The sequence below is a fragment of the Grus americana genome, chromosome 2, assembly GCF_028858705.1.
Source record: "Grus americana isolate bGruAme1 chromosome 2, bGruAme1.mat, whole genome shotgun sequence".
Taxonomy (NCBI): domain Eukaryota; kingdom Metazoa; phylum Chordata; class Aves; order Gruiformes; family Gruidae; genus Grus; species Grus americana.
Genome location: NC_072853.1, coordinates 81,699,623 through 81,723,881, shown reverse-complemented (window position 1 = coordinate 81,723,881; position 24,259 = coordinate 81,699,623). Strand labels below are relative to the sequence as shown.

Below are 24,259 nucleotides of genomic sequence, written 5' to 3'. Positions count from 1 at the left end.
ACCGGAAACTGAGATGTCTGTCGCGCTGGCAGATTTAGGATGTAACGCCCGCTCGGTCACCTCAAAAGGAGGCCAGGACATGCGGTGTGCTTTAAAACACTGCAAGGCGACAACATTAGTACATACAAATCTTTATATATAGCTTGTTTTCTATAAAGTGCTGGATCTCCGTGTGCATAGATTCTTCCCAAAAAAACGCTCTCAACACCTGAGCACTTTGTTTCTAGGACAGGGTACTTTGGACATGAAGCTGCGTCCTCGTGGTGGGTACACCCTGTGTCCTTGGGAGTACATCCCTCCTGCCCATCTAATGTCCATCACCATAACTGAGGACAGGCAGTCAGCAGAAGAGCACGACTTCCCACACAGCTCTCATGATTTGCCATTTGTGCCTTTTCTTTTGCCCCAACACAAGTGTTTCTACACCCCTCCTCCAAAGAGCAGCTAGGAAAGACCTTTTTAAGTGTTTCACAATTAGCAAAGAGCCCTTTCACCTTCCCTCCCACAGAGTGGTGTAGGAGAGCCATAAATATGGACAGAAGGGAAGAACTTGGAGAAATAGGAATAGACGTCTTGGGACACCAGCTCCAGCAGAGCTCCCCAGAGCGATGCAAACAGAGCTCTGGGGATTGTGTCCTCCAGCAGAAAAGTTAGAACAGCAATCCCTGCTACAGGTACGCCTTTGAGTGCCACACTGCTCTGTGATGAAATAACATAATTTTCACTTCCAGTGGCTGGAGAAACTCTTATTTATTTATTTATTTATTTTTAAAAAAGCCTTGATGACAAGAAATAGCTGCAATAACGCAGGGTGGCAGATGCCCCGTGACAGCACCACAGCATGAAAGAGAAATACAACAACTGTTTATACATAACACAACCCACCCTTATACTACTTCAGTATAGAAGACCTCCAACATTTACAAAGAGATGCATTCTTCATCTAATACCCCTTTATCCAATTGGAAAGCTTTTCCCTTGCACCTCTAAAACAGAACAGAGGGAGAAGCTCAAGTAAGATGGCAGAAGTTGATACTTCTTTGTCTGACTTGGGCAAAAAGGTCAATGTTTGACATCAAGCAAACTTAACCATGGAAAATAAACCACTGCATGATGTAGGACAGTAATACCAAGGCTCTGGACAAAAAAACCACAAACCCAAACCTTTACAACATCAGCTGCATCTTTCACGCTATTAGATTCCACAACATGCACATGTGGTTTCAATCTTTTTTTTTTTTTTTTTTTTTTTAAAAAGCCACTTCAAACATAAATAGATTATCACAATGGTTGCTTACTATTACAGGGTCTGATGTGTGATAGAAATGATAAACTAGAAAAGCAAGATTGCTAGAAAAAATACTCAGGTTATCTGGGAATAGATTTATAAAGCAGATAAAGAGTTTCTGTGGAGTACTTAAGTACAGAAAGAGTTCACATCTGAACTAATGGAAAAGAGCATTACCATTTCCTGCTTATTTCTTTAAAAACGACAGATGGTGTTTAGGCCTTGTAAAAGGTTATCCCCCTTAACTCTTGCAGTTAACTAACAGGGAAAAATACATTTCTTGATTATTTGTCAAACCAAATATTACAGACTGAAGAGGAAGATTCAACTTTAATCAAGTACTCGTACTACTTACCTAACCACTCACGACTGGAAAAGTCACAGCATGCAAACAGAAACAGATGTTTTCTTTCACAAACAAATGCCATCCCTACCCATCCATAAATCCTTTGGAAGATAAAAAGGAATCATAGGCCTCTTGGCCACGTACTGACTATCCCACAACATTCTTACTCAAAGATACTTATAATGTCTTTATTAAATACCAAATAAAGATATTTTCCTCTCTCTGAACTTTATCTCTGCAGTCTCTTTGGGATATTAGCTTCCAAGACAAACAGCAAATACTTCTAGGGGAAAGCTTTTGACTTGCACAGTGAATTATTTTGAAGGGATGCCATCTACTCTCAGTATACTCATCTTGCCTCCACTAGATGCATTGGCTTATCGGAAATTACTGGAAATACTTTTTAGAGTAAAAAAATCTCAATTTCTGTTTTGCATATTTGAACATGTGTGCAGGCTGGTTCTCCTCTTTTTCGTCTCCAGGGGTTACCATCCTCTTCAGCATTTCTCCCATCCTGCTCCAAAGATGCTGAAAGTTGGCTGCGATGTCTTTCTCATGGCTGAACTGCTGGCTGACAGTGCACTCTCTAAAGCCAGCCGTGACCTAGTAACAGAAAACTTACACCCAGTGCAAAGAGGTAGCAAACAGCATTGTATCAGTGTGGAGGAAAAGACGTTTAAGTAAATCAGATATTTGCTGTAAAGTTCCATACCAAAAAGCAGAACGTACACAGGCAGCCATGCCATGGTTTCTGTAGGTGCATTGTTCTCCCCTTTGTCAGACTCTGAGGCGGTGGCAGTGATCAGATGCGCAGTTAAAGTCCAGCGTTGTCCATGCCTACTCCTAGGGAGGCTAACTTGTCATTGGCATCCTAGTAAGACGTGTACAGTAACCCTCTTTCTGGGTTTGCTTGCCATCTTTCACTGTTTCTCTCTGTAGTCTGATTTCTCCCCAATCTCCATCTGTATTCCGCCCCCCCCGAGTACATTTGGAATTGCTAGCTGTCTGAATTGGATGTAGCACCCTCAGCTTCTCCAAGACATCAGGCAGAACAAGCTCATGCTGTTATCATGTCATAAGTATCATGAGTGACTCAGATTTGGGGACAGCTTTGATTTCTTTCCCATGAACTACCACATGATTCACCTCTGAGGCAAAGCCCTAGGAAACCAGGTTTCCTTTGTTTGTGCGTATAAATAATCACCTATGTCTCTCTTCACCACTGCTATATTTCTACTTACAGAGAAAGCAAAGGAAAGTATCATTTTATGCATGGCATTAGTTTGTATCCCCTGAATTTAAAAACAAAACAAAAAAAACCCCACAAAAAAACCCACCAAGAATTGTATGTGCAGTCAACACACCTTGAAGAAATCTATATGCTTTCTCAACATACAGCTTTTTGCAGTATTTGCAGCACGCATGCACTCCATCGCAGTTGCCACCCTTTCTTACAGCGCAGTTATCCACGTGTGCCAATGTAATTTAGCAGTACAGACATTATATCCTTCATTGCCTCACATCTGATGATCCTTCAGAAGGTAACTGGAGAAAAAGCAACATACAGAGATGTTTCAAAGAGATCGATCAAATGGCTAGTTTTCTTTTCTCTTGTGAGTGCTTGCATACGTGTCCCATACTGTGTGATAAATCCAGGCAACAGCATACACGTGCGCACAGTAACTGAATGCATATCTTGGACTTTCACTGAGCAACAAGAGAAGCATCATACATGGAAACTGAGGAACGGCGTAGTGCCTACATGCAAATGCAACTCCCCAACAATGACTTTGCAAATCAGAAGGACAAGGACATTTTCCACTGCTATTGCCAGAGTTGCAGCAGAGAATGCTCTCAGCAGAGGTAGTGGATCTACCTTGACAGGCTTGCTGCAGGTCATGAAACTGCCAGCTAGCCAGTGAGACAAATTCCTCAGGCTCACACCATTAGATTATTTAGTTTTGGCAGCCACCGTGTACGAAGACTGCCCTGAAAGGTTTGATTTTCTGCAGAACAAAGGACAAAGCTGAAGTTTTGTGTGAGTTATGAAGCAACTCTTTGACCACAGAAATGTGCTAGAGGGAAAAGAAAACAATGACATTAATTTCTTGACTCCTGGCAGAAACAACTCACAGCTATTGGCCCAGCATAAGCTCTTAAACAAACCTGATAAATTACCTGGAAGAAAACAACATTAGAAGGAACGGTTATTAGACCTGAATCTCTCTCACGCTCCTGGAAGAAAAAAGGTTGTCAAAAGGTGAAATGGTTACAAGCTCAGATGATTATCTCATCCATATCATGATCACCAGTGTAATAGGAATTCAGCTAGGATTTTTATACCTAAAAATTCCCCGCAGAGTGGGATGAGAGAAAACAGAGCGCCTCTTACAGCGAGCAGATGACTTCCCCAGCAGACATGCTGACCGCTATTGCAACCTTATACTTTATGACGTATCAGATATTTATACTATATCCATACTTCATCAAATAGAGAATATCATATTTCCATTCTAAAAGGTAACAGACTATTAAGCAGACTATTGAAAAGGAAATGAATAGCTAAACATTAAGTGAAAAAACAGGTCCACTTAGAAAAATTAGTACTTAATCCAAAAAGACAAATAAAGACAAATAAAGACAAATAAAGACAAATAAAGACAAATAAAGACAAATAAAGACTAGACTCACTTTAGAACCATTCAACACCCAAGCTATGAGATGGAGTACAACAGCATGGATTATGTTCTTTGCAACCAGGTCTGAAAAGCGATGTCCAGTTGTCCTCCACAACAAGTAACCAGGGTAAAAGGAGCAATCATCACCAGATTTACACCCTGCTTTACTTTGTGGAAGATCCTTGGAAGAAACAAGTTTTGGCCTCCATCAAACTTCTAAAGCAGTGAGCGATTTTGACATTTTGGTGATCATGGACACCCCATCCTAAAAGCCTCCCTTAAGACTTCATGATACAACATGACATTCTTTTCCTATCAGCGTGAAACAGCTAAGATTGTCCACTAGCATCTAAAGCTCCCAACAACAGCAACAAAACCAGAACAAACCAATGGATGCATTAAGTCCTGTAACTGGGACTAGCACATTTCCCTAGCTTTGCGTTTTTCTGGCAAGCAGAGTCCCAAACCCTCCGAGTCCCAGGAGAGAGCTCCATCACCAAAGAAGGAAGTACTCTCTCACCATCAGTCTTGCGAGATGGCAAACTAAATGACATCATTCTGCAAATACTCAGTGGATCTTGGCATCACTGAAGGGAAAGTCTGAGAGCTTGAAGAACCATCCATCTCAAGGGAACCCATGATCTTCAGCAACACACAGGCAAGATGTGTAAAAACAGGCAGGATATGTGATGTAAACTGGTATTCAACCGGAGTGATTAGGCAGATTCCCAGTGGTACAACAGGGCAAACTTCCAGCTGCTGCCAGCTCTTCCTCAGTATTTGGGAGTAACCCTTGGGACAGCAGTCCCTCACAGAGACTGAGTTCAGGGTGTGCTAAGTTAATTCCTGGTGCTGACTACTGCCAGGTGAGTCTTCAGGAAGCTTGGTGTGAAATTTCTGCAGCTAATCTTTGGAGACACTCCTGATGTGTGATTTCAGTGTGGAAACAAGCCTCCTGCTTGAGACCCTAGTAAGTCCTCTTGATGAAGTGAGGGTGCTAGCCTCACTAAAATCGATGTTTGAAATTTAATTTGAAAGTGGAGTGTTTCAGCTTAATCAAGTCCAAGGTGGGTTACAATTTCCTTCCTCAGGATAAGAGGAAACGAGTTTGATGGCTCCAGGAGCTAGCAAGAAAACTATCTCTTGTCAGGATAGACTCCTGTGAAAGAAGTTCTTGAAAACATCAGGTGAGCTAGGCTGACTGAGTCATAAAATGAAGGCCAGAGACCAGCAGTAGTCAGCTTCTATTTTTTTAATATAAGAGATCTCCATGCTCAATTCCATCAGAACAATCTTTCCCTAAGGCAATCTTACTACCTCAGCTTCGTAGGCTGAAATAAAGATGCTGAGAAAATTCAGTGAGAGAAAATTAATGCTCGTGCAGGGTGTGCTGAAAGGGGCATCCAAGTTTTACATAAATGATCATGGGCTCTAAATTGACCATTGCCACTCAACTTGGGAACGTGATCTCAGGATTTAATATTCTAAGAAGTATCAGCTCAAAAGAAGTCAAAGCAAGGCGACCATTTGGAATTTTTAGAAAAGGAATGGAGAACAAAGTACCATTTTGCAACTGTGTAACTCATGATGCACCTTTATCATGAATATTGTGTGAGCTTTGCCCTCTCCCATCATAGGCAATATATGACTTGGAACTAGGGAAGGTTCAGAAAAAGGCAATTAAGATGATAAATAGCTTCCCCACGAGGAATAAATAGACCAGTACTCTTTAGCTTGGTAAACGGAGGACCAAATGAAAAGTAAGGTAGAAGACTGTAAAAGCAGAGGTAGGACACAAAAGTTGGGAAGATTAACTGCTCATTGTCTTTTCCAACCCAAAACTTCAGAGGCATCAAATGAAGATACCGGTGGGTTCTTCACACAGTATGGAGCTCGACTGTATAACTCGCTGCTACACGAAGTTATGGATAGCAATGGTTTATTGCCATTCTAAAACATTAATTAGATATTACATAATTCTCAATGGACTTTTCTTCCATGAGAGGCAAAGACATTTTGTCAGGAAGACCATTTAGTATGACAGATAATATAACCTCCGTCAATATTTAATCTCAGAAGAAAAAAATAATCAGAAGTTGCCTGCCTGAGGGATAAAGCAGTGGTTCTGACAAAAACACCACAATACCTGGAGCTGGTTTAAACAAATACAGAAACTTGGTCTTACCAGGTTCTACCTACCTCCACACGCAACTGAATCCCTATAGCAGAGAAATTAGTAACACGCCCCCATGGAGCCTATACACACATGGAAAGGGTACGTAAGGCTTAGCTCATCTTCCAGACTGGAGCGGACCTGGTAATGCTCCTTGCACTAATCCCTAGCACACAAACACACTGCTGCTCGCAGCAAAGATCGGCTGACCAAATACTTCACTAAATACCAGCTACGCATAGATTTCACTACCCACGGATGCTGGTTAAGTATATTCCTGTCTTCATTTCTGTTAAGATTTTGGGAACCATGGGGCTTAACCTCAAGTTAGCCATTGGTTTTCCCCTTTGTTACATTAATTTCTCACTCACCAGCCCCTCTTTTTGATGGAGTCCTACACTGACCCCCTCAGCAGTGGGGTTTTAATGCTTCCTGACAGTATCATGCAGTATGTTACATGTAAAGAACATTCCATTATATTTTCAGGCATTTTCTACTACCAATCAGGTTTGCAAAGGTACTGAAATCTTTTTAGGAAGCCAGATGCTTTTGCTGTGTCAGTCTGCAAGATCTCTGTTGCGCCCTGGCCTGAGCATGCTTTTTGGATTTGGAAAAACAATTAATTTTTTCTTCTATTCATCGACACATTAATAGTCCCATCTGAGAATGAGGATGGCTTACAGTGAAGCAATCCCTATACTCACACAGGATAAAACCAGGCTGTCCCATCCCACAGGCAGGCATGTGTTAAGCCTCTGCCCACAGGAAGGCAACGCAGGCTGCTTCCCTGACCATGGAAATATTACCAGGCTTTCTGCTTAGCAGTTGCACAATGTTTTTCAAGTTAAGCTGCATTCATCGAATGCGCAACGGAGAACTCCTGCACTCCCAAACCCCACTTGAAAAGTATTGACACGTGCACTGACTTTAAAGTCTGGCAACCTCTTCTCTTCTTCCTAAACTATCAGTAAGAAGTGATTGGGGTATGTCATCAAAAAGAAACATTTGGACACATTCTTCTCTAGAACATGCCTAGCTATTTTTCCCCCTTTCAGCTACGATGTTGACTGCCATTCCCTATGCTCTACAACGTTCTCATGTTAGAAACCTGATACCAATTCCTTTCACCCATGCTTTTGGTTTCCACTGTCAGTCTGTGGTGCTGGTTTGTTGCGTGCAGAACAGTCACGGAGAACTGTGCCCAACTGAGGCCAAGTGGTATTTGCAGCCCCCACTACACAATTTAGCAAAACAAAAGGACCTTACACATACATTATCTCTTTAAAGCATTTGAAGAGATGTCCAAGCTGAGGAGCCCATCATTCAAGCTCTCTTCAGCTGGAAGCTCTTGCACTGAACAGCCGGCAGGTTTTAGTGCAAAACTCTACTCTCTCAAAAGATGTTAGCTTCCCCAAGTAACAGGGCTCACACAGAGGGCCAGAAACAGCGCACTCTTGTTCACATATGAATGGAAGTACGTATCTCTGCTACTTAAAACATCTACAAGTACATTATGTCTCTGTAGAGCATTTGGGTAACTTCTCCCCAGTAGAGTGTATGTTCAGTCAAGCAAAAGTATTTTCAAGAACTCAAGGACACAAACTCTTCCATGGAGCATGTTGGCATCTATTTCCCTGTCATGGAAAAAGCTTCCCGTGGCTCTTCCTTGGCAGTGCATCCTCCCTGAATATTCTTTGTCTCAATACAAAATGTGTCTCTCAACTGTCTCAGTAGTAAATTGTGAGGGATAAAGGGACTATTTCATCACCTGACGGGTAATAGAGGAAAAAAAAAGAGTGGAAAAAAATAATGTATAAAATGCAGTAACAAGCATAAACACTCCGTATTGTTCCTTGACCTTTCACTTCATTTTGAATTGCAAATGAGTTAATGATAGCAGAAAAGGGAGAGAGATAAATGCACACAATGAAAAACTTTTCTGCTTCATCCCTTATAGGATGCGAGCAGAGTTTAGCTGCAAAACCCAAGTCTTTGTGGTTGAAAGTAACTTTTCCTTATAATGAATCTGGAATACCTAAAAGATGTGGGAAATCTGTTCCCCAGTTTAATATTAAACTGAAATATGAGCCTTCGGTCTTTAACTGGGAACATCTGGTAGAAAACTCTGCTGGTCACATTTACTAGCTAATAAAGACTATAATGAATTTCCACAGTTAGAGTTACGCATGTTTTATATAAAAGTAATGATGACGCTACAAAGCACTCAACACTGAGAGCAAAGGCAAATATTATTTTGTAAGGCATGAAAGAAAGATACATCATTGAAATTTAATTTTATGGCAATAAAATAATGTACTTTTTTCTTTTTAAATACAGAGGCCAATTAAAATATAACCAAACCTAAACTTTCAAACTCCTTAAAGCAAGAGATCAGACAAATATGTCAAATATGTTTAATTTTTTTCAAAATAACTGATGGCAAAATAAAATATTTACATCACGTCATACTGTGTAAACATGTAACGTCACTGTACAAAGAAATATACATGCAAAATAAAGCAAAAATTTAAAACAATAAAGGAAAATAATACACAAACATAATGATATGAGGTTGGTACGAATACACATCCAGTTTCGAAGTCAGTTGTTTTCTTTTAAAAAGTTTCTGTACAACTTTACAAAAAAACCCAAAAAACAAAAAAAGGAATAAATAGAATACAGTGGAAGCCGCAAAGCTCAAAACTAACCCAAGCTAGGTTATGGCTTAAGACCCATATATCTAACTATTGTGGGATGTCGGCTTGATTTCTTTAAACATGGCATTTCACACATAGATGACAACACACCCATATGAACTCAGTGATGCACAGAAAACCATCTCTGTCTTTTTAAATAGCTCACGTTAATATTACTTCAACCTTAAAACCAGTTACTAAGACAATTACATTACGTGTCAGATTCTCCTCATCTGACCACTACTTTCTGAATGTATTCTTCACCAAAGAGCACAAAATTCATTTGCTCATTTCACAGAAAGAAGTAAACACAGACTTGAAAATTCTAAAAAGTAGTAAGTGTTGAGACTGATTTTGGGAAAGTCAGACTTTGGCATTTTGAATATAATAATAAATTTTAAAAAGTGTCACCCTACTTCTTAACCAGTTTGAGATCTGGGATAAGAATCTCTCTCTCTCGGTTTGTCTTCTTGGTTTCTTTTTTTTTTTTAGTTTTTTTTTTTTTGAACAATCCTTAAAACTGACTAGTCTTGACTAAATTCTAAGCTAATCCTCATCTTAAACTAATCATGACAATGTGGTACAACACACCCACCCCTGCCCACCCAGAAAGCCCAAACACACAAACAAAACCATAAAGCTCGCCGTACTAAGTATGTGCTTTTTCTATATATTTATTACAGTTACAACAGAGGTCCTCATAAATAGTTGCATAAAATGTTAAAGCCACAACATTGCACATGATATGAAAGAAAACAAAATCCCAAATGAGTGCATTTACAGTATTTCATCCTGCTGTATACTGCTTGACAATCGGGTCGGCAAGCTGGGCACCAGCCCGAAGTCCTTGTCTAAGGGGACAGCGAGTACTGACCCAAACTGAAGACCCGCACAGTGGTATACCACCATTTAGGAAGGGGGGGAAAAAAAAGGATAAGGGGAGGGGTGGGGAAAAAAAAAAATTACAGACCGAAGGCAGGTAACAGTCTATATACAAGTAAGGCCTACATTTTATCAGAGCAAAACGATTCATTCTATTTGTATGCAAAAACTTTGAGGTTGGATGCACTTAAAAGCAGAGTCTGATCTCAGTGCACTGCTACGTGAGATACATACAGGCGAGGCAACTGGAAAGCTCTAGGACCAAGTGAAAACCAGATGTTATAAATGGAGGCCGTATCAATGGGCAGCCATTTGGGTGAGTCTTCTCCAGGCATGATTTCATTTTTGTTTAACACCAGTGCTTTGAACATAGGTATTTCTTCCTTGAATAAATCTTGAAAACGGTAGTTAAGTTCGCTTGCAAAATTCAACTCTTGTTTATTAAAAAAACTATTTTTTTTTTTTTTTTTTTGCAGAAACCTGAATAAAATACTGTTACTGTATCGCTCGTGACTGCTTTTTGCAGAGTACAGTGCTATCGTCCTCCACCCCAGTGAAGTCTGCATTGCCAGTCCCCTGCGCCACCCTGCGCGGGTCCCCCTGGAATGCGTTTGCACACGAACATTCGCTAGCAGCTGGTTGGCTCGGGGTTTGCTTTCCTCAAAATTCAAGTCAACAGCTGATTGGCAGGAGGAGTCTATCTCCAGTCTGATTGGTTGGCAGGAGGAGTCTATCTCCAGTCTGATTGGTTGGCAGGAGGAGTCCATCTCCAGTCTGATTGGCAGGTGAAAGAGAATGAGAGAGAACTTCAAGCAAGGTCAAACTCTTGGCAAGAGCCTGCTCTGTAAGAAGTTTTTAATGCTACAGATGGGTCGAACATCATTCTGGTGTTTTCGCCGCTCAATGAACGAAGTCAGTCTGGATATGTCAATGCTGTCAGCACTTTTGCTATTCCCCAGCTGCAGCCATTGCTCCTGGAGAGCCAGTGCAGCCGAGGGACGCTTAGCTGGGTCATCCTGAAGTAAGAAGCATACAAAATCTTTGGCCTTCTGGCTAACTCCTTTGAAGTAGTCATCTGGGAAACTAAAGTCTAAGCGGCAAATATTCAGGCAAGTTTCCTCTACACTTTCATCCAGGAAAGGAGAGACGCCACTAAGAAGGACATATGTGAGCACTCCAATGCTCCAAACATCTGAAGTGAGGGAAACAGGATTTCCAAGAATAATTTCAGGAGCTGCAAACTCTGGGTTTCCAAGTAACTGATGGATATAATACGTGGTATTGAGCTGGACTGCGTCTCCAAAGTCAGCCAGTTTTATTGTTGGCTTAGTGGAACTCTGGTCCACCAAAATATTTTCAGGCTAGAAAACATAAAAAGAAAAGTTAAAATGTCATTTTTTCAAGTCAGTCTACCAGACATTTAACGCTTCAACATTACTGTTTCCCAGCCAGTGCTGTCCACTCAAGAACATAACAAACAGCTACAAGCTGTGAGGATTACTGCTGCAGGCCAGCTCTGCAAAGCTCCTAGGCAGTCCTACCAAGGCTTCCCCCAGACCAACAGGCAGGCAGTCTCTTGACAACTACAGCGTGCAATGGATGTGTTTCAGCTGCTGGCACTATAATTTTTGCAGGAAATATAGTTCTGCCAGATAATACTGCAGATGTTCACAATAACAGCTCTGAAAGCTTCACAGGAACCTGTGTTTGGGAACTTAAGCTTAAAGAACAGCAATTACAAACAAGAGGGTGAATAAAGCAACTGCTCTATTTGCTTTATGACAGAGAGACAACAAACCCCTTGTATTTATTTAAAGATTGGAAGACTTTGTCAGAATTTTCATGATGCTTTCAACAGAATTCAGCTTTACTTGGTGATTCTTTAATGTAATGCAGCTGTACAGATGGAAGTCAAGCACTGTTAGGAGACTATGGCAGTAGCAGATCCTGCTGGATGCACATGTCCTCAGGAGAAATTTTCATGGTTTTATTTCTGAAGGTACTGCTGCTGTGGCTGGGATCTTAGCAAAGTAAGAATGACCTACCTACAACTAGTTTTTAAGACTGGAAAAAGTACTGGTGAACTCCACATAGCACTAGAAAACTTTAAACGTTGGGTCTCCATGATATGCAGACCAGACTGGTTCTGCTTGGAAAACAGAAGTATGTAGAGCGAAGATGCTGGCTCTTTTTGCTTTTTCTCATCATGACCCCTTTTGGCTAAAGAGACCCTGCCTACAAAGATGAATTTTCAATGCTATAGGTCCTTATTATTGAAATACAGGTAGACAATATAAGTAAAAGAATAAGTTTTTTATTAATATTAACCTTAAGATCTCCTTACATAGCTTTTCCTACCAGAATGCATCAAATCCTGTGGCTCAAGTAAAATTCACAGCATAGAACAAAGGACCAATAGGTACTGTTCACACAGATACCATAACCCTCAAAGTGCAATGATGAGAAACAGATTTAGAGGAACATAGGAAAAGCAGTCTCTTCACAACAAACTCTACGCTTCTTGAGAAAGAAATGGATTTCTGCTGCAAGGTCCTCAGAAAATAAAAAATACAAAACTGTTCCAATCAGCAATTACTTCCAGCAAAAAGGAAGACACATGGCCAGCAAGCTTTAAGGAGAAAGCACAGGGAATTCAAAGTTTCTGCTTTGCTTGCTATGAATGATCTAAAGCATTTGGGAATGGAGCCCTGCCCCATACCCTCCTTCAGACAGTCCCAAAGCAATTCACAGTTCTATGCTCCAATCTGCCAGTTTCCTACAAGAGGGAAAGTTTTATGCCTGGAATAGCACACACTGCCAGGAATCCCATTCACTCCTCACCTTTAGGTCCAAATGTGCTATTCTGCAGTTGTGAAGATACTGCACAGCTTCCAGAATCTCTCCCAGGTAGAGTCTGATCTTCCCTTCTGTGAGGTTTCCCCATCGCACGACATAGTCTAGAAGGCGACCCTGGTCAGCCCTGTTGGAATTACAAGGGTTAAATTTTGTTTTAATTCAGATATCAGAACTGAAAGGAAAACATAAGTTTTGAAAGTTATATTAAAAAATATTTAAGGCAAGTGTCCCTTAAAAAAACTGCATCAAGTAATCACTGTTTCTGATGTTTGGCTTGATCATCTGTGAAAATATTCTACATCACTTATAGCTGACCTGCACTTGTAATTCTGAAGTGGGAGCAGAGGGTGAAGGCAGAGAAGGAAAGGAAGAAATACTGTAATTTTAGCCAGACTTGAAAAAAATCAGATATGTCCTGCCATAGACTACAGGAATAACCATAGCCTGCAGCATCTAGAAGACACAAGACTAGTGTATGAAGAGATTTGATATCAAGCTACCAAGATCACAACATTGCTAATTCACTTGTGTAACTGCCTGATATAAAATAATTCTTAGACCTTCAACTAAGATAATCACCTACATATCAGTTTAATGTATCAGTTTATTTCCTTCTGAATGTAATAATATACTCAATGTTTTAATAACAGCATTAGATGCTTGTGATTTTATATTTAGGCATCTTCAAACTTCTGTGAAACCTTCAAGTTCCTTATTCATAAACCACTATAAAAGCCCCGGAAAGTCAGCTGCACAGGTTGTATTTTACAGATAACATTGTGGTCCACACACATTTCTAACACTAGTATGTAGTTGGTGGAGGTCTCAAAGGTATCAAGAAGGCCAATGAGCTGGGGATGCTGGAGATTCTGCATGACTCCAAGTTCATGGGTAACCTGGTCTCGCTTCATCAACTTCTTATTCACAAACTTAGTGGCTACTGCTCGCTTGGTTCCCTTCTGGTCACACTTCTTAACGACAGAAAATCTGCCCCTGGAATACAATATCGAAAGGAAAGAATTAACCGAGAGATTCTCTAAGGACATACTGTTACCTTGAAAGATACCCTGAGAGAGATCTAATTTTAGATCTCTAGTAAGTTACCCTTGCAGAGCAGTTTCTGGACATAAGCAACAGTTTTAAGCACATGCATCTTCTACAAAATATGCCTGTATAAACAAGTAGCTCCTGATAGAGATCTGTTTTATCACATTTGCAGAGAACTCAAGTCAAAGTAGCATCCAGCTTTCAAAGGTCATCATTAAGTTGGAGAAATGAATATTCTATGTGACTTATTTTGCATTTTGCTCATTTTCGTTGTTTTATGTCTGTAATTTTCATACTCTAAACAAAAAGGTTTAGGAGAGCTACATTACAGAAGCAGTGTCAGTCACTGTAAGGCATGCTTAAAAAAAAAAAAAAAGACTATGTAGCCTTCCAAAGTATTTGCAAAACACACATCCCTTAAGCTATGATATCACTTCAGCCTAAATATGTTCTGTTTATGCAGTGCCATCTACTGCTGGTAAGATTTGCACTTCCTCATTTCTATTTAATCCAATGTAATTCTGGCCTTTTAGGTTCATATGATTCGTATTTCTCAAAGAGAATTTCATTTTTTGAGTGGGAAGTTCATATTTTGACATAGACAACTTTGGAGATCAGCATACAGAACGCACCTGCCAAGCTCAGCCACTTCACTGTAGAGGGAATCAAAGTTGTCTTTCCAGATTACCATGATCCCATCACTTCCAGGACCTACAAAGAGAGAAGGCCCATTTAGCCAACATTTAATATCGTCAGATCTTCCTCAGAACTGAACTGTTGCGATTGTAACAAATGGATTGTTTCAGATGTTTGCAAAAGGAGGAATATTTGGACTTCATATTCAGTTTGGGAACAGATTTCAGGAGGAATTTGCCTCAGATTGGCTCCTATCATCTTTTGCTTGAAGCTGAGTGTGTGCATATTAAAAAGCAACTCATGGCCTCATATTGCCCATGCTCTTGCAGTTCAGAAAGCAAATTACTTCTGTAAGCAACTACTTTACTGATGCTTTATAAAGACTACTACAGCAACAGAAGGTAAAGAGTATTCTGGAGGAGATAATGCACAAGAATTGACTACAATCAAATGGCAAGTCCTTCAAGTCCAAAGGAATGAAAAAGACTTCACAGACTTAGGTTGAAACCTTACTTTGTGCTATAGCTTTAGCATTTTCATTTGGCTTTTACGGACTGGGGAAATGATGGGTAGGATGGTTGCAGAAAAACTCGGGCCAGTTTTTGTACTTTTTACTTTTGTAAAAGTATTGGTAGAGCTGAGTAGAAGGGCTAGGGAAATACAGCTGCCTGTCTTTTGAAGTCTAGTTGCAGAGTAACTGAGACATACCAAATTCTGGTTTAGTTTTGATTGAAAAGCAAACGTTTACTTTTGGACAAGGTCAGTAAGACTAAGGATTGTGGCTGAAAGACAGTAGTTTAGTCTACAAGACTTCTGTGACTCTGGCGAAATCACAGTTTGGGGCTTCTGTACTGGTGTAGGAATGACTCTCGTTACACAAGTTACTTAAAGCACACAGTTTCGCATTGATTCTTGTCCATCAAGAGCTCTTACTTCCATGACTAGAAAGTTTCCTTGGCTGATACACTATCAGTAGAATCACCCATCCTGTTAATCCCCAGGTGACACAGGGTGGCAGCAAGACAAACCGGATTACACACCAAAGCAGCCCAGCCAATGCAGCAGAACAAATTCTATAGCGGAATTAATTTAGGTGCAGTGGGAACTCTCTGTACAGGAATGAGTAACCTTGGCAAGTTGAAGGAAACAGCAAAAAGAACAGGCATCTTACGGAATGTCTCATTATCAACTACACACCTGCCACTGGGAAAAAACAAAGTGATCAGACAGTGTAGCAGCTACCTGGAAAAAAAAAAAAGCTCTATTTTTCAGGAAACATTAGTGTAAAGACCAAAATTTTGGTTTCTGCCTCTTTTATATATTGCAGCACGCCCATTCCAGGGCTTAACTACTGGCTGTCTTGGGTCAGTTAGCAGGGAATAATGCTGGGAATAATCACCACCTCAATATGTTGGCAGTAAGGCACTTACTAGGGCTGCCAACAAGCTGAGCTCAAAGTGGCAGCACTGATTATAAACCCCCAAAAAATTTCAGATGAAGTTTTGGAAGAGGCATATTTTTCACAGTCTGGTTTCAACATTCCAAGAAAATAGCAAACTTGGTTTTGGGCAGGGGGATGGGGCAGGCGGGGAAAAGGGAGAAAGAATGTATTTTGGAAAGATTCGTGACAACTGTACAAGTCCCCGTATCAGCTGGGACAGATGTACAAAGACAGAATGCAGCACTTCATATCTTATTTATATGAGTCAATTTGAGATGGAGACATTCCACCTAAAATCTAGTAATTAATTCTCACCAATGGATAAATATGTGGGCCTCTTAATAGATTAAAGGACCCAGATAGCATCAATTGGTATAAACTTCATGTAAGAAAACCTTCTATCCTCACTGTGTTTTCCCCATTTCTAAAAATGGAAAATCCAGAACACTTAAGAGAAGAATAACTGAATGTACAAACACGCACTGAAACTTATCACTATGCCATCAAATGCATGAAGTAAAAAACATTGTTTTCCTTTGCTGTCTGCCTCCAAAACACAGGCATTTTTAATCTTTGCAGGTTTCCTTTTCATTCTCTCACAAACATTCGGGTTACCTCACTTCAGGTACTGAAATAATGTAATTTAAGTATAGATCCATCATGCAAAGACAATAAATAGTTATATGTCTTCCTGAACACCGTGGCTTTACAATTCGAGCAAAGGAGCATATTAAAATACAGAGCAATGCTACTCTCTTCTTATCTGTACGCTTTAGAAATTATATATGTTGGCACAGAAACTTTCATTGAGGTAATCTAAGTATGCAGATGATAAAATATGAGTTTATCATAGAATGATTGAACTAGTATTGACAGACAAGGTAAATGAATGTTGACAATACTGTGTAGGCATCCTGTCTGTATGAACCTCTAATTAGTTACATCCTAAAAGTGCATCTGTCCCTGGTGAAACAAGTAATATATCACAAGTGAAAAGGTTTGCCATAATACTCCTTTAATAGAGGGATGCGCCCAAGAGCCGGGGTTTTCTTTTTCCTGTACCATGAGTACCAGACACTTTGAATGTAATTAGATAAAAAAAAAAGCAAAGAGACAGGCCTACCTAAAACTCGTAGACTGGCAGAAGATGAAACCGAACCCATATCGTTTGCAGCTATACATGTATAGATACCATCGTCTTCTGCAGTGACGCCAATGATTTTCAGTGAAGCCTCTCCTAAGTCACTGGGAAACACAATGGCATCTGTTAACTTTATATTCATTTTACAGACCTTAAGTTATGGAAATCAGATAAAGTTGGATTGATACTATTAATATTTCTTACTCTGCGGCCCCTCTCTCTCTGGACAAACGTTACTAACCCTGTCCCTGCCATTTCAGAAATGTCTACCACAATTTGAGCACTTTGTGTCCATCAAGTATCTTCGAATGTCCTACAGGCTGTTAGAAAAACATCCTCACTGACACTCGGTCTCAGCATGTCCCAGGCTCCCTTTTGTTTGAAAAACTGAAATGTTTCCCCTGTTTTTTCCTGCCTCCTCTACTTTCTTCAAATTATGAGAAGCTGTATTGAGACAACCATCCATCATGGTTCTTTCTGAAAGGTTAGCTTCCATCCCTGACTCCCAGCATATAAAAGATGACCTAACGTTTGTACTTTCAGAGCATCCTACAGCGTGGGCTCCACCTTCAATACAAAAGGTGCACCTCACCACAACTCTGGAGACCTCAGAATCTGGGAGAATGAGGACGGAAGGAAACTAAAAAAAGACTTAAGTTTTCCCTGTGCTCCAGGGCAGAGACAGCAATAAGCTATGTAAGACCACAGGAGAAAGATTCTGCAGACTCTTCCTTAACCTTTCTCACTGCACAACCACCTTTTTTGTTTGATGGCTTGTCTTTAAATGTCTACTTAAATCTTCCTCTGTGCAATTCATGTCTAGTACTTTCTTGACCATCTGCCATGGACATGAACAGCAGATAATTCTATTTGCAGAGGCCTCTTACAAATGTGAATACTTGGCAAGTCCTCCCTACACTTTTCACCTCTAGGCTCAAGACAACCCTAACATTGTGTTATTCTTTCACAATAGGGCATATTTTCAAGATTTTCTACCATTCTTATTGCTTTTCCTTTGGATTCATTCCAGTTACTGCAAGTAATTTGACTGACTGAACCAAAAACTATTTGTCACGGTCTTTACCACACAACTTAATTTCAGGGAAAAAAAGAATGTAAATTTTAGGAACATAGGAAGATGATCCGCCCTCCCTCTGCTCAAAAAATTATTATTTCTAAAAATCTGTCAGCCACAACATGATTTACTGAATAGAATTCTGTAAAAGTGAATTAAGCCTAGTGAATCTAACTCTTACTCATCTCTCACAATGGTCCTGAATGCAGTAGCAGAGCTGCCACATTAAAAAAAAATTATACCCAGTGAAAAGGAAAAAGCAACAGCAAGAGGTAAAAAAGAACAGTATAACATGCCATCAAGTTTGCAGGTACGTTGGGCTATACTGTACAATCTCTAAGAAGATAACATACTCTTTTATTCATTAATGAAGGAAGTTTTTACAAAAAACCACCTTATTCTGAATTGAGAGCATAATTCATAAAATAAGACATTTCTTCACACTGAAGTTACTCATTAAACAAGATTTTCTGTATATAAAAGAATGTATTTTCAGAAAAAAACCCACTTTTCTAACATGCAGTTTCACTTTCCAAAACACAGCAATTTCTCCTGCTAACCAGGCGTTTGAGTTCTCAGTTGTCTGTTAAGTTTTATCACAGCAAAGCTAAAAACAGACAAAAAAATGTTAACTTCTATGCTTCAACAATGAACAGTGACATTGCCATGTTAGTTGGAATCAAAGGCTTTTCTTTGAAAAATACTGTAATGTGATCTGAAAGCAGTCATTTGCCTCAAAAATGATGGTATGCTACTAATGGAAATAAGAGATTGGCAGATGGCATGTCACAGCACTGGCATGTCACAACACACTGGTTCAAGCACAAGGTCAGTGTGACAGAATCACAATGGCTTCTGAAATAGTTAATCAGAAGTACCAGTTGAATTTTCTTTTGTTTTTAAAAATTAACAGAATACAACATTTGGGTACCTCAGCCCTACACAGAAGTTACACAACATTTCCAGAAAATCCCAGCTGTGAAACATTTCTGTCTGAGGACAACCCTAGCTTTATGCCTCAAAGCCAAAGGCTCTCCTGCACCAAGGGTGCAAATAGGAAATATAAGTTTCAGCAGTTCCTGTTGAACATTACACAAATTACTATACCTGTATGAAATGCTGTGATGACCGTCATTGCTCAGTGTGTTATGATCAGGACCCTTCCAAGTAACTGAAGCCTTGGGGCGACCACAGACTTTACACCTAAGCACGATGGTCTCTCCTGTCTCACATGTTACCTCACTCAATGGTATTATAAACTCTGGGGGAACTGAAAAAGAAAGTTAATGGCACCAGGTCAATTGAAGTTAATCAATTTGCTTTTTTACTCCTTGCACGCTCTCTTTTATATTAGACAAAGCGGTATGGTACTTTAAATTTCCAAGGTGCATCTACCTATCTATCCCTCTACTCTTGGAGCACATCCATGGTTAGGCCACTTGCTGGGGCTCTGCAGAGCTAGTGACTTTTTTCTCTGCATGAACTTGAACACACTGCTGCTATGCCACGGTTAACCCCGAAGCCTACCACGGTGAACCAAACACCCTGTTTATGGCAAGCTGACGAAACTCTACAATGAAAAGTATTTAAGGACGTGCTCAGCCAGGCTATCTTTATATCCAGCTAAGTTTGCAAAAGGGAACACAAAACACCTCATCCACTGAGGCACTGTAGTGGTTTCCGTCTTTGCATACAGGTGAAACTCAAAAAGTTTGGTTCTGTTTATTAAGATAAAACCCTAGTTTGGCTCTGACCCAGGGGGCCACTATCTTTGTCCTAATCAGCCTCTGCACTGGCCAGGCCCTGAATGCTCCCTAGGGTGCAAGGTTAAAAATGAAGCAGGTGGTCTCCAATTCCTGGCCTTGTTATTTTGCAAATTTGGCAAGGCCCAACTTCCATACGGTCTCCATGCAAATACAGCAGAATGCAAATCTTTCTGAACACGTCATGTGGTCCTTGCGTTTCATGTTGTTTTGGACTTGTGAACAAAAAAGCGTTCCTTGCATCTTAAAAAAATAAGTATGACATATTTCATTAACTGTCTCCCTTATCCAACCATAAAAAAGCCTATATATTTTGATGGAAAACACTCAGTTCCTCATGTAATTCATGTCAAGCAAATTTAAACAAAGTAAATCATGTTCTAATCAAATTATATTTTACTGGGACTTTTAAAAATTAAAGCAACTTACCATCATAAATGTAATTGGGGTTGAGAAGCTGGAAAGGAGAAATTAAAGAATTAATGCCCTTATAACACTGTAAGAAATTAAAGAATGGTAGAAAATAAAGTACAGGGATGGTTCAAAGTTAGCTGTGCCCGCAAAGATCCAAGAAACATCTGAACACCAGAGTTTCTGCACCACTCTGCTCTTTCTGCAGTATCCTTATGCTACACCACACTTGCAGGCTCAAAGATTCTATCTTCCCGTTTTCAGATTTGGCAAACACTGTCCATTAAACCCACTGTTGCCTCCAGTTCTTTCATGTGAAATTCTGACAGAAGTTACTTTTAAAGAAATCCCAACACAGGTCCTTTTGGAAACGTAGTACTACATCTTTGTAACATTTACCTTTACAGAAACCTTGTTGGCAAGTCCTTCTCGGGATTTGCGGTAACCATTTTCTAGCTTGCCTTCCCTTTTGCCGTCTTTATCTTTTTTCTCAGATTTCTTCCTTAAACGGAGTGCTGTGTGCCAAGACGTTGACTTCCTGAATACAGAACATTAAACTTTGATCAATTTTTTTCAACTCCGGGTTATGCGTTATATTCTCTAGTTTCAAATGGCATTGGAAAAGCGTGTCAAAATGTGATTTCATTGTACTGAAGTATACTGAAATCAAATAAACTAACTATTCCACAAGGGATGCTACCCTTGGTTAAAACTGTAAACAAGCTAGTAAGACTAGTCTGTAGTTCGGTATTTCTTTAAATTGCTGCTGGAATGGTAAATGTTCTATATGAAAATACAAACTGCTGATCAAACTGAGCAATGATCAGTATGAAATCCATATCAAATACAACCTACAGAAGCTTTACATAAAGCTTTACTGCTAAGAACTTTGATATAATTTCTCCCATTGCAGATTTGAGACAGATCTTCCTAGCACAACCAGAAATTTTAAACAGGTTTGCTTCTCAAAGACAAGATCAAGGAACACTGAAATTTCACTTCACTTGAAACAAACATTTGTGACTGTTTTCCTAAACAAAGGTGCCTAGCTTGACAACTCATTCTATTAAATTAACCAGTAACTATTGCTGCTCTTAAATCAGGTATTATTTCATCACCTTTTCCCAGAAGATTGCACTACTAGAGCTTTTTAATAAGGAACATGTGTTTCTGGGCTTTCTTATATTTTGAAGTTTGCTAAAGGATCTCTCAAGTACTCATTCTGCTTGATGTTCATTTATTTCTCAAAGATCACATCAACTTGTGGTTTAAAAGGTTCAATGCCTTGTCTAAACTGGAAATTTTTCTTCCTCCTTCCCTTCTACACACACCCAGGCACTCACTTGATGGTTCCATCAGGGTTGTCAATGATGACTGCACTGGTATGCCCCAAGACATAGCCGGGAATCCAGCCCTCGGCTGCGGGGCACTGATCAGTGGCGGCTCTGAACACCAAAAACATGTTCTGTTGGTTGCTGGCTAGAATCTGCACGACCTCTCCTTGGTAGACATTTATCTCATCCTCCTTCACTGCCGTGTAATCGTGTGTCACCAGCATGGTGGAGATATTGCTACTGCTGCTACTTTCACTCTGCAAGTGTCAATTGGAAGCACAAGGAGGGGGAGAAAAAAGAATCAAGTTTAAAGTTCACGAAGAAGACAGGCTGTTCTTGGCCTGCTACATTACAACCATTACCTGCATGATCCACATATGCTGTAGTCAAAGAAGACCGCTATGATTTCTCTTTTAGAGCTGCCTGTGTCGAGTTATCTTGTGCAAATTAGTTCGATCTTTGAATACCTTCACGTACAGCTGATGCAGAAATTTATTCCCGTTACTTTTACTTAGGATTACTTCCTTTAACTAAGAGTCAGTTTATACACAGATCTCAACTGGTCTTCCTTTCAAGCTCAGACACTGACTTTTACACCTTTATCAGGCAACAAAACTACAGCACAGCACGTAGGACAGTTTTTCATGGTCTTACAGGTGTAGTTTTAATATCGTAACAGGTCAAGACTTTACCTCATAAAGACCAGAAATTCCAACAACGAAAAATACATACAGTCTTTCCTAGCACTATTTGTTAGATCTCAGACACCAGCCTTCTGCACACGAAACATGACAAGGTACAAAAGAAAAAAATAGGCTTTTGACAATCTCTCTCAAAACCTCAAGGCTTGTTCCCGATTCAATCTGTATGATCAGATTTGTTCCTTCAAACACGTAGGATGAGGTAAAATACTAAAATAAGAAATTGTTCATTTCTTGGGCAAAATAGGCTCACTGAACTATCAGAATAAAGCTGGAAATCTCACTCCTAACTGATTAATGACTATGATAGCTGAGCGTTGTTAGCTGTTTATCATACACTTTCAACTAGTGTTCATGAATGTTGTTTGTTTCCTCACTGAACACTTGCAGAAAGCTATTTAAGGCTGATCAGGTATACTTTAATAAAAGTCATGCTACTTTTCAAGACAAAAAGCCTTCTCCTGGACAGAAATCAACTGGATTTTTTTTTTTTTTTAAAGTTAGACATATTTTGTCCATTTGTATGCATTTCTCATATGAGGTTTACTAAATGGAAGTATAAAATCTGTTATTAGGTTATGCAACATATTCCCTGAAATAAGTTATTTCCTTCCTGAAGTAAGTTAAAAACAAAGTGGATGGCCTATTAATGATGTGACATGAAGCACATATATGTGCGCGCCTATCTTTTATCTCTGTTCTTACTTCAAACTGTTTCATTTCACTGGTGGAGGAAATCAGTACCCAGCTATGGCTTGTATAGCATAACCACACGTTAGCACCATGTATGTGCTAGCAATGAGTGGAAAGCTTGGCACGCAGGATTAAAACAGTGTCACCGTTTTCTCTCAAAACGGTCAAATATTTCTCCCACCGGTGTTGAGGAGATACAGCAGGGATCAGCAGACAGCATGGTACACTGGGAGCCCAGAAAACCACGTTCTCTTCCAACCTGCTAATGGCTGTGAACAAGTCACTTCATCTCTTGGTGCCTGTGATTCCCCTGAGTGTTTTGGTTGGCTAGTCTACTGACAAACCAAGACATTTGGAAAGGAATAATCTCAGATTATTCGTTCATAGCACATGCAGCACATTAATGACTTGGGTTTCCAGTGAGTCTGTACATTTTATTCTAGTTGAACTATCTTATTCAACTGGGTGAGTCAAGTCCATTCTTTTTCCCTATTAGGATGATGAAGCAAATGCTACCAGAGAAAGATCTCATCGTGGATTGTACCTCTACTAAAGAATATTTATGTTTAATTCCAGATGCTGTATTTCCAGTGGGAGAACTCATTTTATCTGGCTTAGAGGACTGTCTGCGTGGTCTTTTGTATTAGCAAGCCCTTTCCCTGATTCAGGCAAACTGGGAATAGTAGAACAAAAAAACCAGTCTCCTTTTCAGCCAATGCTTAAGTTAAGATTACAACTTGCTAGATTCTGTCAGCTAGATAAAAACCAACTCTACTCAGAGCAAGCTGGTTTTTTTAACTCCTTCTCTTAGACTTACAGGAGGGGAGGAAGGGAAGGTTGAAGTAGCAAAACCAACCTAAGACCCAGACCTTGCCCCACACACTATTCCTGAGCATACTGTTTCTTAGCATGCAGCAGAATTTGTATAACTGCAGGACTGACCTTCCTGTAACATAGCATTTCTTTTTAATAGTTAAGTCTTGAAGGATCATATTAAACTCTGAATATTTCTTATTTTCAACAAGGACAGATAAAACTTAAATAAACAAGTGTCTGGTAACTACTATGTGACAAATGTTCTTGTGAATGTGTTTATAT

General features: G+C 39.8%; 1 protein-coding gene across 3 annotated transcripts in view; it reads right to left on the bottom strand.

The window, feature by feature from the left end:
- Nucleotides 1-8,659: 8,659 nt before the first annotated feature.
- Nucleotides 8,660-24,259, bottom strand: part of TRIO (trio Rho guanine nucleotide exchange factor) — a 255,922-nt gene continuing 240,322 nt past the window's right edge. For 2 of the 3 annotated variants that reach the window (XM_054814117.1, XM_054814118.1), the window contains 9 exons: nucleotides 21,777-22,024; nucleotides 20,833-20,971; nucleotides 20,452-20,479; nucleotides 19,367-19,529; nucleotides 17,167-17,288; nucleotides 14,599-14,677; nucleotides 13,712-13,912; nucleotides 12,905-13,043; nucleotides 8,660-11,424 (listed from right to left, as the gene is read on the bottom strand). In XM_054814117.1, coding sequence (XP_054670092.1) covers nucleotides 10,882-11,424; nucleotides 12,905-13,043; nucleotides 13,712-13,912; nucleotides 14,599-14,677; nucleotides 17,167-17,288; nucleotides 19,367-19,529; nucleotides 20,452-20,479; nucleotides 20,833-20,971; nucleotides 21,777-22,024 — 1,662 coding nt within the window. In that variant the 3' untranslated portion in view covers nucleotides 8,660-10,881. Of the gene's footprint in view, nucleotides 11,425-12,904; nucleotides 13,044-13,711; nucleotides 13,913-14,598; nucleotides 14,678-17,166; nucleotides 17,289-19,366; nucleotides 19,530-20,451; nucleotides 20,480-20,832; nucleotides 20,972-21,776; nucleotides 22,025-24,259 lie in introns of those variants that run through there. The other variant, XM_054814119.1, reaches the window with a different exon arrangement.